The following is a 14,511-nucleotide window of genomic DNA, read 5'->3' on the forward strand; positions in this document are numbered from 1 at the left end:
GTTGACTGTCACTACCTTACTCATCCCAAGTTGTTGACTGTCACTAACTTACTCATCCTAAGTAGTTGACTGTCACTAACTTACTCATCCTAAGTTGTTGACTGTCACTACCTTACTCATCCCAAGTTATTGACTGTCACTAACTTACTCATCCTAAGTTGTTGACTGTCACTACCTTACTCATCCTAAGTAGTTGACTGTCACTAACTTACTCATCCTAAGTTGTTGACTGTCACTAACTTACTCATCCCAAGTTGTTGACTGTCACTAACTTATTCATCCTAAGTTGTTGACTGTCACTACCTTACTCATCCCAAGTTGTTGACTGTCACTAACTTACTCATCCCAAGTTATTGACTGTCACTAACTTACTCATCCCAAGTTGTTGACTGTCACTAACTTACTCATCCCAAGTTGTTGACTGTCACTAACTTACTCATCCCAAGTTGTTGACTGTCACTAACTTACTCATCCCAAGTTGTTGACTGTCACTAACTTACTCATCCTAAGTTGTTGACTGTCACTAACTTACTCATCCTAAGTTGTTGACTGTCACTACCTTACTCATCCCAAGTTATTGACTGTCACTAACTTACTCATCCTAAGTAGTTGACTGTCACTAACTTACTCATCCTAAGTTGTTGACTGTCACTACCTTACTCATCCTAAGTAGTTGACTGTCACTAACTTACTCATCCTAAGTTGTTGACTGTCACTAACTTACTCATCCCAAGTTGTTGACTGTCACTAACTTACTCATCCCATGTAGTTGACTGTCACTAACTTACTCATCCCAAGTTGTTGACTGTCACTAACTTACTCATCCCATGTAGTTGACTGTCACTAACTTACTCATCCTAAGTTGTTGACTGTCACTACCTTACTCATCCTAAGTAGTTGACTGTCACTAACTTACTCATCCTAAGTAGTTGACTGTCACTAACTTACTCATCCTAAGTTGTTGACTGTCACTAACTTACTCATCCCAAGTTGTTGACTGTCACTAACTTACTCATCCTAAGTTGTTGACTGTCACTACCTTACTCATCCCAAGTTATTGACTGTCACTAACTTACTCATCCTAAGTTGTTGACTGGCACTAACTTACTCATCCCAAGTTGTTGACTGTCACTAACTTACTCATCCTAAGTTGTTGACTGTCACTAACTTACTCATCCCAAGTTGTTGACTGTCACTAACTTACTCATCCCAAGTTGTTGACTGTCACTAACTTACTCATCCCAAGTTGTTGACTGTCACTAACTTACTCATCCCAAGTTGTTGACTGTCACTAACTTACTCATCCTAAGTTGTTGACTGTCACTAACTTACTCATCCTAAGTAGTTGACTGTCACTAACTTACTCATCCTAAGTTGTTGACTGTCACTAACTTACTCATCCCAAGTTGTTGACTGCCACTAACTTACTCTCAGGGATCCAGAACTATAAACAATCGTCACTAACTTACTCATTCTAAGTTCCTAACAAACGTCACCAAGTATTGTGATCTCTGTGTGTGATAAAGTTGTTAACTTGCAAACCTGCAAGTTGACTTGCAAACTCTCACAAGTGAAGCCTGGCCTCGGGCCGGGCTTGGGGAGTAGAAGAACTCCCAGAACCCCATCAACCAGGTATCAACCAGGTATCAACCAGGTATCAACCAGGCATCAACCAGGTATCAACCAGGTATCAACCAGGTATCAACCAGGCATCAACCAGGTATCAACCAGGTATCAACCAGGTATCAACCAGGTATCAACCAGGTATCAACCAGGTATCAACCAGGCATCAACCAGGTATCAACCAGGTATCAACCAGGTATCAACCAGGTATCAACCAGGTATCAACCAGGTATCAACCAGGTATCAACCAGGTATCAACCAGGTATCTGCAGATTACCGTCAACACACACACAATCTCTCAGCACCATTCATCGTTCAACTCGTTGCAAATACACTATTAATATTTATACGGTATACAGATGCAAGCAGATGCAAATGAGGAAGGCATAACAATGGGTCCCCCTCACTCACAATCATTCCCTCTCACTCACAATCATTCCCACTCACATATTTACCCAACACGGGAGCCACCAACTCCATGAATGACAATGGCAGCGCTAGCAAACTGGGGCGTTATTTAAAATGCAATTGAACTTTTGGTATCAGTTGGCCCAACAACGCCGTTCCCGCGTGCCGGGTGTGTAGTAATGGAGACTGGTGGAGCTCCCTGGACGTAGGCGGTGTCGACCATGTGCGCTCAGTGCGCGTGCGCACATGTTTTTTGGTGGTAAGAATTACCACGCAGCAACACTGGTAGACAACTACCCTATTGTAGGAGTAGTAGGAGTAGGGTGTGAGTCTTGGGGGATGCTCCTTTTCTAAGCCTGGTAATGCTCCTTTTCAAGGTCTGGTGCTCCCTTTTGATATGACAAAAATGTCCTTGAGAGAATCAAGTGTCACCTTCCGAAGCTTCGGCTTAGTCCCCGCAGCTTAATGCTCTGCTGCCTATATCAAGATATTTATATCATATATATATATATATATATATATATATATATATATATATATATATATATATATATATATATATATATATATATATATATATGCAATTGACGATCACTAAACACTGATCATTCGTATGCGGAAAATCCACAGAGAAATAGGAACAAGAGATGAACGTTTCGGCCGATCTGGGCCTTTGTCAACACCGGACTGAAAAAAAATCACAAAGGAAGAGTGGAGGCAGACACTAGACCTGACCACCGTCTCCTGGGGAAAGAATTAACCAGAAAAAGGTATAGATTAGCTTAGAGTGGTCAGAAGGATTTAAGCGGTAAGAATAAAAGATTAAAGAAAAAGCCTCATTGAACCTACATAAAATATTAATATAATATTGTTATGAGACAATGTAACTATCATAGCTTTTACTTAAACTGTTGTGCATTATTGTAACTTAAAACTGGGTGTAAGTTTGTACATACCAGTACTAACATTGAGAAGATTTGGACATTGACTAATTAGGGCAGACTCAATTAAATTCCGTTCCACAAAACCATTGCAATTGGTAATGCTTTTCGCCCCATCCCAATTATCCTCTGGCCACTAATCCTTCTGACCACTCTAAGCTAATCTATACCTTTTTCTGGTTAATTCTTTCCCCAGGAGACGGTGGTCAGGCGCTAGTATCTGCCTCCACTCTTCCTTTGGGATTTTTTTCAGTCAGGTGTTGACAAAGGCCCAGATCGGCCGAAACGTTCATCTCTTGTTCCTATTTCTCTTTGGATTTTCCGCATACGAATGATCAGTGTTTAGTGATCGTCAATTGCATATATATATATATATATATATATATATATATATATATATATATATATATATATATATATATATATATATATATATATATATATATACACACACACACCTATGGGGACCCTTAGCCTTGGAAAAGAGACTAAAAGGTATCCAAACTCCTGACAGATTCTCCCCGAACACTTGAGTATTTTTTCTCATGTCTCTAGTACATTTTTGTGTTCTATTTTTCATGCAGTGGTTCCTTCCCGGGGTTGAAAACCGAGGTGTGTGTGTGTGCGTGTTTCACTACCTGTTCTTTCACTGTTGTTTTCCTTTTGATGTGACTGAAGTAGCTTTGGTTCGGTCTTGGCTTTGTTTGCTTTATCATTTCCATAACTTTTCTCTGCTTCTCTTCTCACCCTGACATACTCATTCCTGGTTCTCTGGTCTCTCTCTCTCTCTCTGCTTTCTGGTGTTCTGTTATTCCGGAAGTTCCTCCACGCCCTTTTGTTCAGTACCTTTGCTTCCATACATGCCCTGTTATACCATGGATTCTTCTGTTGCTTCTCTGATTTTTCCTTTTGGGCCGGGATGTATCTGTTTACTGCCTCCTGACACTTTTGGGTGACATAGTCCATCATATCTTGTACAGACTTAGCTCTGAGGTCTGTGTCCCAACGTATTTCCCTTAGGAAGCTTCTCATCTCCTCATAATTTCCCTTTCGGTATGCCAGCCTTTTGTTTCCTAGTTCTTTTTAGGGGGGGGGGGATAATTCCTAGCTCTACCAGGTACTCAAAGTTCAATACACTGTGATCAATCATTCCCAAGGGTGCTTCCATCTTGACTTCCCTTATATCCCACTCATTTAGGGTAAATATCAGATCAAGCAGTGCTGGTTCATCCTCTCATTCTTGTTGGATCCTTGATGTGTTGGCTTAGAAAGTTTCTTGTTGCCACGTCCAGCAGCTTAGCTCTCCATGTTTCTGGTCCTCCATGCGAGTCTCTGTTCTCCCAATCTATCTTCCCATGGTTGAAGTCTTCCATAATTAGTAGTCCAGATCCATTCCTGCTAGCAACAGAAGCTGCTCAATCTATTATGTTAATGGTGGCCATATTGTTTCTATCATATTCCTGTCTGGGTCTTGTCATTTCGTGGTGGATTATATATGACTACGACTATAATTTTTTGCCCTCCAGTTGTTATTGTTCCTATTAATATTGCTGGAACAACCGTGGAAATTTTCAAGAGGAAACTAGATTTATTCCTCCAAGGAGTGCCGGACCAACCGGGCTGTGGCGGGTATGTGGGCCTGCGGGCCGCTCCAAGCAACAGCCTGGTGGACCAAACTCTCACAAGTCAAGCCTGGCCTCGGGCCGGGCTTGGGGAGTAGAAGAACTCCCAGAACCCCATCAACCAGGTATCAACCAGGTATTATGTAGTCACTGAAACCTTCACATCACTGAACAACCAACTCCTCAAAATCCCAGCCTTTTCTTACCAGCAGAGCTACACCACCACCACCTCTTCCTTCCCTCTCTGTCCTCATACCATAATAGTCCTTTGGGAACACTGCATTTGTTATTGTTTTTGTCAACTTTGTTTCCGTGAGAGCTATTATGTCTGGGTTTTCCTCTAGTACCCATTCTCCAAGTTCATTTGCTTTATTTGTAATTCCATCTATGTTAGTGTACATTGCCTTGAGGCTCACTTTCTTCTGTCCCTTCTCAAATCTCCTCCTTGGTGAGTGTTCTGCTGGTGGAGGAGGCTGTGCCATGGGTGTGAGGATTTGTGAGGTGGATACCAGGGTTGCAGAGGATACTGGGATGAGGGGTGGGGGGTCAAGTGAAGGGGGAGGGACAGGGAGGGAATGGGGTGAAAGGGGCGGGAGGACAGGAAGGAAAGGGGGGGTTTTCTATGCAGAGGAGGGTGGTGGGGTTGCCCTCCCCGCTGATGTTACTGGGTAGCTGGTTGTGGGTTCCCCCCTCGCCTCTGGGGGTGATGTGTTGGGAGCTGTGGTTTCCTGGTTTTCCCCTCTCGCGCTGCGCTTCTTCCTTGCTTCTCCTTGCCTTGTGTGGAGGTCTCTGTGGGGGTGTAGAAGTCTCTGTAGGGGGAATGAATTTATGGTCACCAAAACCTCTCTCTCCCCCAACGTAACCGACTGCCAGGAGAGAGCGGAGCAGAACCATAACCAGGAAGGCAGTAGCACCCTCCCCGCCCCCCCACGACGAGGACCACCTTCAGATAACAACAAAAGGTTCTTCTTCAGCCCTCTGAGCGGCCTCCTTCACCTCCTTATCAGTCCCCGGGGTGTGCCTAGCGCCGCCCTCCTCACACTCTCTCTTCCTCTTCCACCGCTTCTTAAACGGCTCCTTCACACTTCCTCACGTTGCAGGCTGGTGCTGGCCGGACCAACGGGGTTAATAAACCTTCTTACAATGTTTCAGTAACCATCTTACCTATCTATATATATATATATATATATATATATATATATATATATATATATATATATATATATATATATATATATATATATATATAAGATACGAGTAGGTATCGCCAGTTATCCAACCGAGAGGCATCGTGGGAGAGTGGGTCCTCTCTCACTCTCTCACAGTGAGAGAGACTGGTGTCTCTCACTGTGAGAGACTGATACGCAGGTTTCCTCTACAAACGGCACCTGGCTGCCTATCCACCCACAGGCCCATGGGAGCGAGGGGGATTCGGGATGGGGAGAGAGGGATGGGGGGATTCGGGATGGGGAGAGAGGGATGGGGGGATTCGGGATGGGGAGAGAGGGATGGGGGGGATCTACAAAACAATTACCTGGTAGAAAGTTACATTTGGCTTCGAAGTCAGCGATCATCCCTACCCCCCTATCCAGCACCCCACCCTAACCTACCCTCACATTTCTTCCAAGGACACCCTAGCTGGCCTAGCACTTCCCCTGGTGATGATCTTACCTCTGATGTAGAGTACCTCAGTATTCTCTATATTATTTCTTTCTTTCATATGAATCCCTTATATTTTTATTTCTCTCTTACAGCTATTCGTTCGCTTATGTGTTCCTTATATTTCTTCTTCTGTTCCATATATTTCTTCTTCTGTTCCTTATATTTCTTCTTCTGTTCCTTATATTTCTTCTTCTGTTCCTTATATTTCTTCTTCTGTTCCTTATATTTCTGCCTCGTCAAGAACTCAGTATTATTCCACCTAGATATTTCCCCTGGCTGGCGTGAGTCCCGCTCACTAAACATTAAGTCAACCCACAATCATCATAAATTCAAGGAACGTCGTAAACATTTCAACATGAAAAGCTAAAAACATTTAAAGAAGCTGCTAATTATATTAATTTGTAACCCATTGTTACCCCTCGGGGTTTAAACACCAGTATTTCACTGCCTCTAATGACTGACAAACACATTACACAAACACCTTCATTAAAGGCAATGAGTCACAATAACGTGGCTGAAGTAGTTTGGCCAGACCACACACTAGAAGGTGAAGGGACGACGACGTTTCGGTCCGTCCGGGACCATTCTCAAGTCACAATCGACTTGAGAATGGTCCAGGACGGACCGAAACGTCGTCGTCCCTTCACCTTCTAGTGTGTGGTCTGGTCAAACCTTCATTAACTTCACTGTTAAATGACGTGACTGTATTTGCTTCGCTCTTTATATAAAAGGTGAAAGAGATTCATCTATCGATGGGCCTGACGGCTGAGTGGACAGCGCTCGGGATTCGTCGTCCTAAGGTTCCGGGTTCGATCCCAGGTGGAGGCGAAAACAAATAGGTCGAGTTTCTTTCACCCTGATGCCCCCTGTTCACCTAGCAGTAAACAGGTAGCTGGCAGTTAGACAGCTACTACGGGCTGCTTCCTGGGAGATGTGTAACAAAAAGGAGGCCTGGTCGTGGACCGGGCCGCGGGGACGTTAAGCCCCGAAATCATTTCAAGATAACCTCAAGATAACAACACAGTACATTCCAACAGAATGACTTGACAAGTTATTACAACAAAAAATATATAAACACAAACCCTTTACTTCTCTATCATCTTAAAATAATGATAAACCACAAGACATTTCTTAAGAAGTTCAGTTCTTACAGCACTTAATACGTTAATCTCCAGAGACCACTTAAAACACTTATTAAAGTCACTTGTGGTCTCCTTGGCTCCGGGAATTATTTCTCCCTTCCACTCCCGCCGTAATCTACAGCATCTTGTACAGCATTGTGAGAGGAGGATGCTGACTTGTGAAGGAGAGAGGGGGGGGGGGGGGAGGTGGTCAGATGGAAGGGGGGGGGGAGGTGGTCAGATGGAAGGGGGGGGGGAGGTGGTCAGATGGAAGGGGGGGGAGGTGGTCAGATGGAAGGGTGGGGGAGGTGGTCAGAGGGAAGGGGGGGGGGAGGTGGTCAGATGGAAGGGGGGGGGAGGTGGTCAGATGGAAGGGGGGGAGGGCACTAATAATAGGGGGTGGTGGTTCCAGTGATGTAAGGACTGGTGGTTGTAGTGTCAGGTGTGTGGGGGGTCGTAGTGTCAGGTGTGGGGGGTTGTAGTATCAGGTGTGGGGGGTCGTAGTATCAGGTGTGGAGGCACATGTGCTGGCCCAAACTGACTCTCACAATCCAGTTCGTCGTGTAACTCTCATTTCGTGATTGTGCTGCTGGTAAACTTGTGGTGGTGGTGGTGATGGTGACGGAGGTGGTAGTAGTGGTGGTGGTGGTGACGGAGGTGGTAGTAGTAGTGGTGATGGTGACGGAGGTGGTAGTAGTGGTGGTGATGGTGACGGAGGTGGTAGTAGTAGTGGTGATGGTGACGGAGGTGGTAGTAGTAGTGGTGATGGTGACGGAGGTGGTAGTAGTAGTGGTGGTGGTGACGGAGGTGGTAGTAGTAGTGGTGATGGTGACGGATGTGGTAGTAGTAGTGGTGGTGGTGGTGACGGAGGTGGTAGTAGTAGTGGTGATGGTAACGGAGGTGGTAGTAGTAGTGGTGATGGTGACGGAGGTGGTAGTAGTAGTGGTGATGGTGACGGAGGTGGTAGTAGTAGTGGTGATGGTGACGGAGGTGGTAGTAGTAGTGGTGATGGTGACGGAGGTGGTAGTAGTAGTGGTGATGGTGACGGAGGTGGTAGTAGTGGTGATGGTGGTGACGGAGGTGGTAGTAGTGGTGGTGATGGTGACGGAGGTGGTAGTAGTAGTGGTGATGGTGACGGAGGTGGTAGTAGTAGTGGTGATGGTGACGGAGGTGGTAGTAGTAGTGGTGATGGTGACGGAGGTGGTAGTAGTGGTGGTGATGGTGACGGAGGTGGTAGTAGTAGTGGTGATGGTGACGGAGGTGGTAGTAGTAGTGGTGATGGTGACGGAGGTGGTAGTAGTGGTGATGGTGGTGACGGAGGTGGTAGTAGTGGTGGTGATGGTGACGGAGGTGGTAGTAGTAGTAGTGGTGGTGACGGAGGTGGTAGTGGTAGTGGTGATGGTGACGGAGGTGGTAGTAGTAGTGGTGATGGTGACGGAGGTGGTAGTAGTAGTGGTAGTGGTAGTGGTGGTGGTGACGGAGGTGGTAGTAGTAGTGGTGATGGTGACGGAGGTGGTAGTAGTAGTGGTAGTGGTAGTGGTGGTGGTGACGGAGGTGGTAGTAGTAGTGGTGGTGGTAGTGATGATCTCCTGGATAGCCAATGGCATGTCAACCACCGGAATACCCTCTAACAAGTACACAACTCATCCACATATATATAAACTCTCTTACAACTACTAAACTACTAAACTACTAAACTACTAAACTACTAAACTTACTAAACTACTTACAAATCCGGAGCGATGTACCAACATAAAAAAAAAAAATCCGGCCTTTTTTAAACCAACAAATCCTTAAATTTCCATTAAACAGTATTACGAAGAATTAAACATAAACTCCGAGCATTTATTCCGGCGACGCGCGGCTTATCTCGTAAAACACAAAACTCAATATTGATGGTTCTAATTTGCATATTTCACCCGCGGTACCAAAGAGGATTTCACTGCCGCGGCTGTTCACTGTTGGTTAAGCGCGGCAGTGACACTGATTAGGCACTGTCTAAGGGTGTTGAGGAACGTAGCCTTGAGTGCCAGTTTAACCGGACTCTCAAGTGAGAGAAAGCCCAGATGCTAAGCTTTTAACGCATATACATAAAGAATATTGTATACAAGATGCTAGGTAACGAATATGTATCCTTTCAGCGCTTAGGACGCTGTCTAACTCCTCTGTATACATAACACCTCGGAGTATACAAGGTATTAGGCTATGTATAGCCTGTCAAGACACGATGAGGCTCTCTCTCCTCGCTAGCCCTAAGTCGCGTCATATTATAGCTTATCCTCTTACTGGTGTTTCACGCAACTGTTGTGGCTAGTGACTGGTCTCCGTGTCACGTAATCTCCGTGAGGGCGTTGACACACTCTTTTCTATCACAGACAAAATATATACTTTAATTTGAGATTGTCTAATGGGTAAAGTATTACAATAAACCTTCAATTTCGCTATTTTTCCACTGGAGAAATTGATATTAAAGTTCTATTTTGTTGAGCAATATTTTAGTGCTCATGTTATTGTCTCACACACACACACACACACACACACACACACACACACACACACACACACACACACACACACACACACACACACACAACTGGCGTCAGTAAGGCACCAGCAACTCTGGTATCAGTCAGCACTGGACGTCCCCGAGACGTCGTAACAGTTTGCTAAGCCCGCGACCATCTGTAGCGTCCGTCACGGCTCCTAAATTAAAGCAGTGACGCAGTAAACGTAAACGTTGAACATCCCACCAGAGCATCAGACTCCATGTTCACAATGTGTTCATTAAGCAGGATTAATTAGTGCACATTACCAAACGTGTACATGCACTTCAACATCCACCTGCTCATCCACCAGCAGTCTATGCAACAATCCATTTTCCCCCCGGTCCCCCTGTCCCCTCGGAGCCGGTCGGCCGAGCGGACAGCACGCTGGACTTGTGATCCTGTCGTCCTGGGTTCGATCCCAGGCGCCGGCGAGAAACAATGGGCAGAGTTTCTTTCACCCTATGCCCCTGTTACCTAGCAGTAAAATAGGTACCTGGGTGTTAGTCAGCTGTCACGGGCTGCTTCCTAGGGGTGGAGGCCTGGTCGAGGACCGGGCCGCGGGGACACTAAAAGCCCCGAAATCATCTCAAGATAACCTCAAGAAGATAACCCCACCTACATCCAACTGTTTATTTCATCCATAAAACAACGTTTATGGACGAGTTTCAGGTCCCTGTTTTGCTTTCAGATAATTACACACGCATTCTTCAAGACAAATTATTATTGGTAGAAATACCCCCATACAAGCTGCTTTTTCTCCCAAGATTGGCACTAATCTATTTAATGGCGTCATATCATCTATCTCCCTTAACAATCTAGAACGCTTCACGCATGCTAATAGAGCAGCAGTCCATAACTTCGTGCGGCAGTTTATTAATTTTCTGAAAGATAAGTTTCAGACTGTCAAATCAATTCTTCTAATGTTGTGATGGGTGGGGGAGGGCAGAAAGGAAACTTTAAGAGCTTATACAATCTCTGTCACCATAAAGAAGATCTTGGAACAGAGGCTAGAGAACCTTTTTCTTTCCCCCCCCCCCTCCTATTTTCACGGATCGAAAGACAGTGAAAACTTACTCTCAAGGTCTGTTTACAGTGACTACCGAAGCACACTTTGTTTACAGTGACGGCAATAATGATCATTCCGACTCGGGCCAGTGATCCTGGCCACCAATCCCCTGGTGCCCATGTTAAGACCACTACCTCAGTACAGCTACATATAGATCACTGGGGTGGGACACGAACAAGGGGACACAGGTGGAAACTTAGTACCCAGATGAGCCACAGAGACATTAAAAAGAATTTGTTTCAGTGTTAGAGCAGTTAACGGATGGAATGCACTAGGAAGTGATGTGGTGGAGGCTGACTCCATACACAGTTTCATATGTAGATATGATAGAGCCCAGTAGGCTCAGGAATCGGTAAACCAGTTGATTGACGGTTGAGAGGCGGGATCAAAGAGCCAGAGCTCAACCCCCGCAAGCACAACTAGGTGAGTACATTTTGTTGACCAGACCACACACTAGAAGGTGAAGGGACAACGACGTTTCGGTCCGTCCTGGACCATTCTCAAGTCGCTTGTGAGAATGGTCCAGGACGGCCCGAAACGTCGTCGTCCATTCACCTTCTAGTGTGTGGTCTGGTTAACATACTTTAGCCACTTTATTGTGACTCATCGCCTGCACAGGTGAGTACACACACCCAGGCTGTTGAGGTACTGTGTAGCAGGTACTCTGCCCTGTACCTGGGCCGAGTACACCTTCTCATACAGACATCCTCCCAGCGAGCATCCGAGGCACTCAATCTCTGAACTTACAACACCACTAATCCTCTATTCCGATACCCTTATAACACACTCAATAAGCTCTGGAGGGACTTAAAGGTATACCTTGAACTTCCCAAAGTGCAGGAATACCCTTAACTTTACCAAATGCTTATCACACACAAATCTTAAACATATACAAAAATTTCATCGTCGACAAAACGAAGTTTGTAACAGCTTTTCAAACAACAAAATGAAGTTAAAGAAAGTACTTTCACTGTACTGTCAGTACTGTGAAAGAAATATAAACAGTCAACACTACACACTGCTGCTTGCACGAACAAGGCAATTGACCAATAATTATGAAAATGACCTGTGCTCCTCTTTGAGTGTACAAGCCGACCTCGTGGAAGGGCTGGCAGACCTCGCCTGGTCAGCAGCGGACCACTCTACCAGCTATGGATTTATCAGCCAGCAAATTGGATTTTTGTCAGTCGGTCTGAACTCGGCTCGAGCAAGTAAAATACGCCAGCCATGGAGAAAGTTTGTTGATGTTACAGTCGGCTGTCGACTGTGTTCGCTTTTCTGGTGGTGGTGGTGAGGTGTCGACTGTTGAGGAAGGGTCGACTGTTGTGTGGGGGGTCGACTGTTGTGGGGCGTCGACTGTTGTGGGGGGGTCGACTATTGAGGAAGGGTCGACTGTTGAGGAAGGGTCGACTGTTGAGGAAGGGTCGACTGTTGTGGAAGGGTCGACTGTTGTGGGGGGGTCGACTGTTGAGGAAGGGTCGACTGTTGTGGAAGGGTCGACTGTTGTGGGGGGGTCGACTGTTGAGGAAGGGTCGACTGTTGTGGAAGGGTCGACTGTTGTGGGGCGTCGACTGTTGTGGGGGGGTCGACTATTGAGGAAGGGTCGACTGTTGAGGAAGGGTCGACTGTTGTGGAAGGGTCGACTGTTGTGGGGGGGTCGACTGTTGAGGAAGGGTCGACTGTTGAGGAAGGGTCGACTGTTGTGGAAGGGTCGACTGTTGTGGGGTGGTCGACTGTTGAGGAAGGGTCGACTGTTGAGGAAGGGTCGACTGTTGTGGAAGGGTCGACTGTTGTGGGGGGGTCGACTGTTGAGGAAGGGTCGACTGTTGAGGAAGGGTCGACTGTTGTGGGGGGGTCGACTGTTGTGGGAGGGTCGACTGTTGAGGAAGGGTCGACTATTGAGGAAGGGTCGACTATTGTGGGGGGTCGACTATTGAGGAAGGGTCGACTTTTGAGGAAGGGTCGACTGTTGAGGAAGGGTCGACTGTTGTGGGGGGGTCGACTATTGAGGAAGGGTCGACTGTTGTGGAAGGGTCGACTGTTAAGGAAGGGTCGACTGTTGAGGAAGGGTCGACTGTTGAGGAAGGGTCGACTGTTGTGGAAGGGTCGACTGTTGAGGAAGGGTCGACTGTTGAGGGAGGGTCGACTGTTGAGGAAGGGTCGACTGTTGAGGAAGGGTCGACTGTTGTGGAAGGGTCGACTGTTGAGGAAGGGTCGACTGTTGAGGAAGGGTCGACTGTTGAGGGAGGGTCGACTGTTGAGGAAGGGTCGACTGTTGTGGAAGGGTCGACTGTTGAGGAAGGGTCGACTGTTGAGGAAGGGTCGACTGTTGAGGGAGGGTCGACTGTTGAGGAAGGGTCGACTGTTGAGGAAGGGTCGACAGTTGTGGGGGGGTCGACTGTTGTGGGAGAGTTCACTGGTATTATATATTTTTTTTAAAGAGGGAACCATGGTTTCATAATTAACGACCATGGAAATCTCCATTGACCCTTTGCACTGTAATTGTAGGTCACTGCTCTGTGATGAAGTCACTGCTACAATGCAATCGATCACGGCTCCCCTTCGCCAGGTCTAAGCGTCGTCACTGATCTGATTATAGATCATTTTCCTGTGTATTTTAGAAACTGTCTTGCGTTTTGCTGACGAATCCATTCTGTTCGCTGACTCTCACACACACCCACACAGGGACCTGATAGCTAAGTAGACACCGCTCTGGACTCGTAATCCTAGGGTCCGGGTTCGATTCCGGGTGGCGGAAACAAATGGGCAGAATTTATTTCACTCTGATGCCCCCCCCCCCTGTTACCTAGCTGTAAAATAGGTTCCTTGGAGTTAGACAGCTGTTTAAAACACACTCACACACACACACGCACGCACGCACGCACGCACGCACACACACACACACACACACACACACACACACACACACACACACACACACGCACACACACGCACACGCACACACACACACACGCACGCACGCACACGCACGCACACACACACAGTGTGGAGGGAAGAAGTGATACTACATAACTCTCCAGAGGACTCAGTCTCCGCCTCTTGTGCTGCCAAGTTACGACGCAACAAACAGTCCAATATTGGTAGTTTATGAGCGGGAGTCACCTTGCGCCGCTAACTTAGGACCCCAGGCGCCGCTAACTTAGGACCTCAGGCGCCGCTAACGTAGGACCCCAGGCGCCGCTAACTTAGGACCCCAGGCGCCGCTAACTTAGGATCCCAGGCGCCGCTAACTTAAGACCCCATGCGCCGCTAACTTAGGACCTCAGGCGCCGCTAACTTAGGACCCCAGACGCCGCTAACTTAGGACCCAAGGCGCCGCTAACTTAGGACCCCAGGCGCCGCTAACTTAGGACCTCAGGCGCCGCTAACTTAGGACCCCAGGCGCCGCTAACTTAGGACCCCAGGCGCCGCTAACTTAGGACCTCAGGCGCCGCTAACTTAGGACCCCAGGCGCCGCTAACTTAGTGCCCCAGGCGCCGCTAACTTAGGACCCCAGGCGCC

The 14,511-nt window shown here is 46.9% G+C and overlaps 2 protein-coding genes across 2 annotated transcripts in view; both read right to left on the bottom strand.

Annotated features, from left to right (window-relative positions):
• The window catches only part of LOC123746147 (protein draper), a 691,165-nt gene that overhangs the window by 578,116 nt on the left and 98,538 nt on the right, over positions 1–14,511 (bottom strand). The window lies entirely within an intron of this gene.
• On the bottom strand, positions 12,364–13,440 carry LOC138357492 (uncharacterized). Its single transcript, XM_069314350.1, has one exon. The coding sequence runs from the start codon at positions 13,438–13,440 to the stop codon at positions 12,364–12,366; it is 1,077 nt and encodes a 358-aa protein (XP_069170451.1).

The sequence above is a fragment of the Procambarus clarkii genome, chromosome 78 (genome assembly GCF_040958095.1).
Source record: "Procambarus clarkii isolate CNS0578487 chromosome 78, FALCON_Pclarkii_2.0, whole genome shotgun sequence".
Lineage (NCBI taxonomy): Eukaryota > Metazoa > Arthropoda > Malacostraca > Decapoda > Cambaridae > Procambarus > Procambarus clarkii.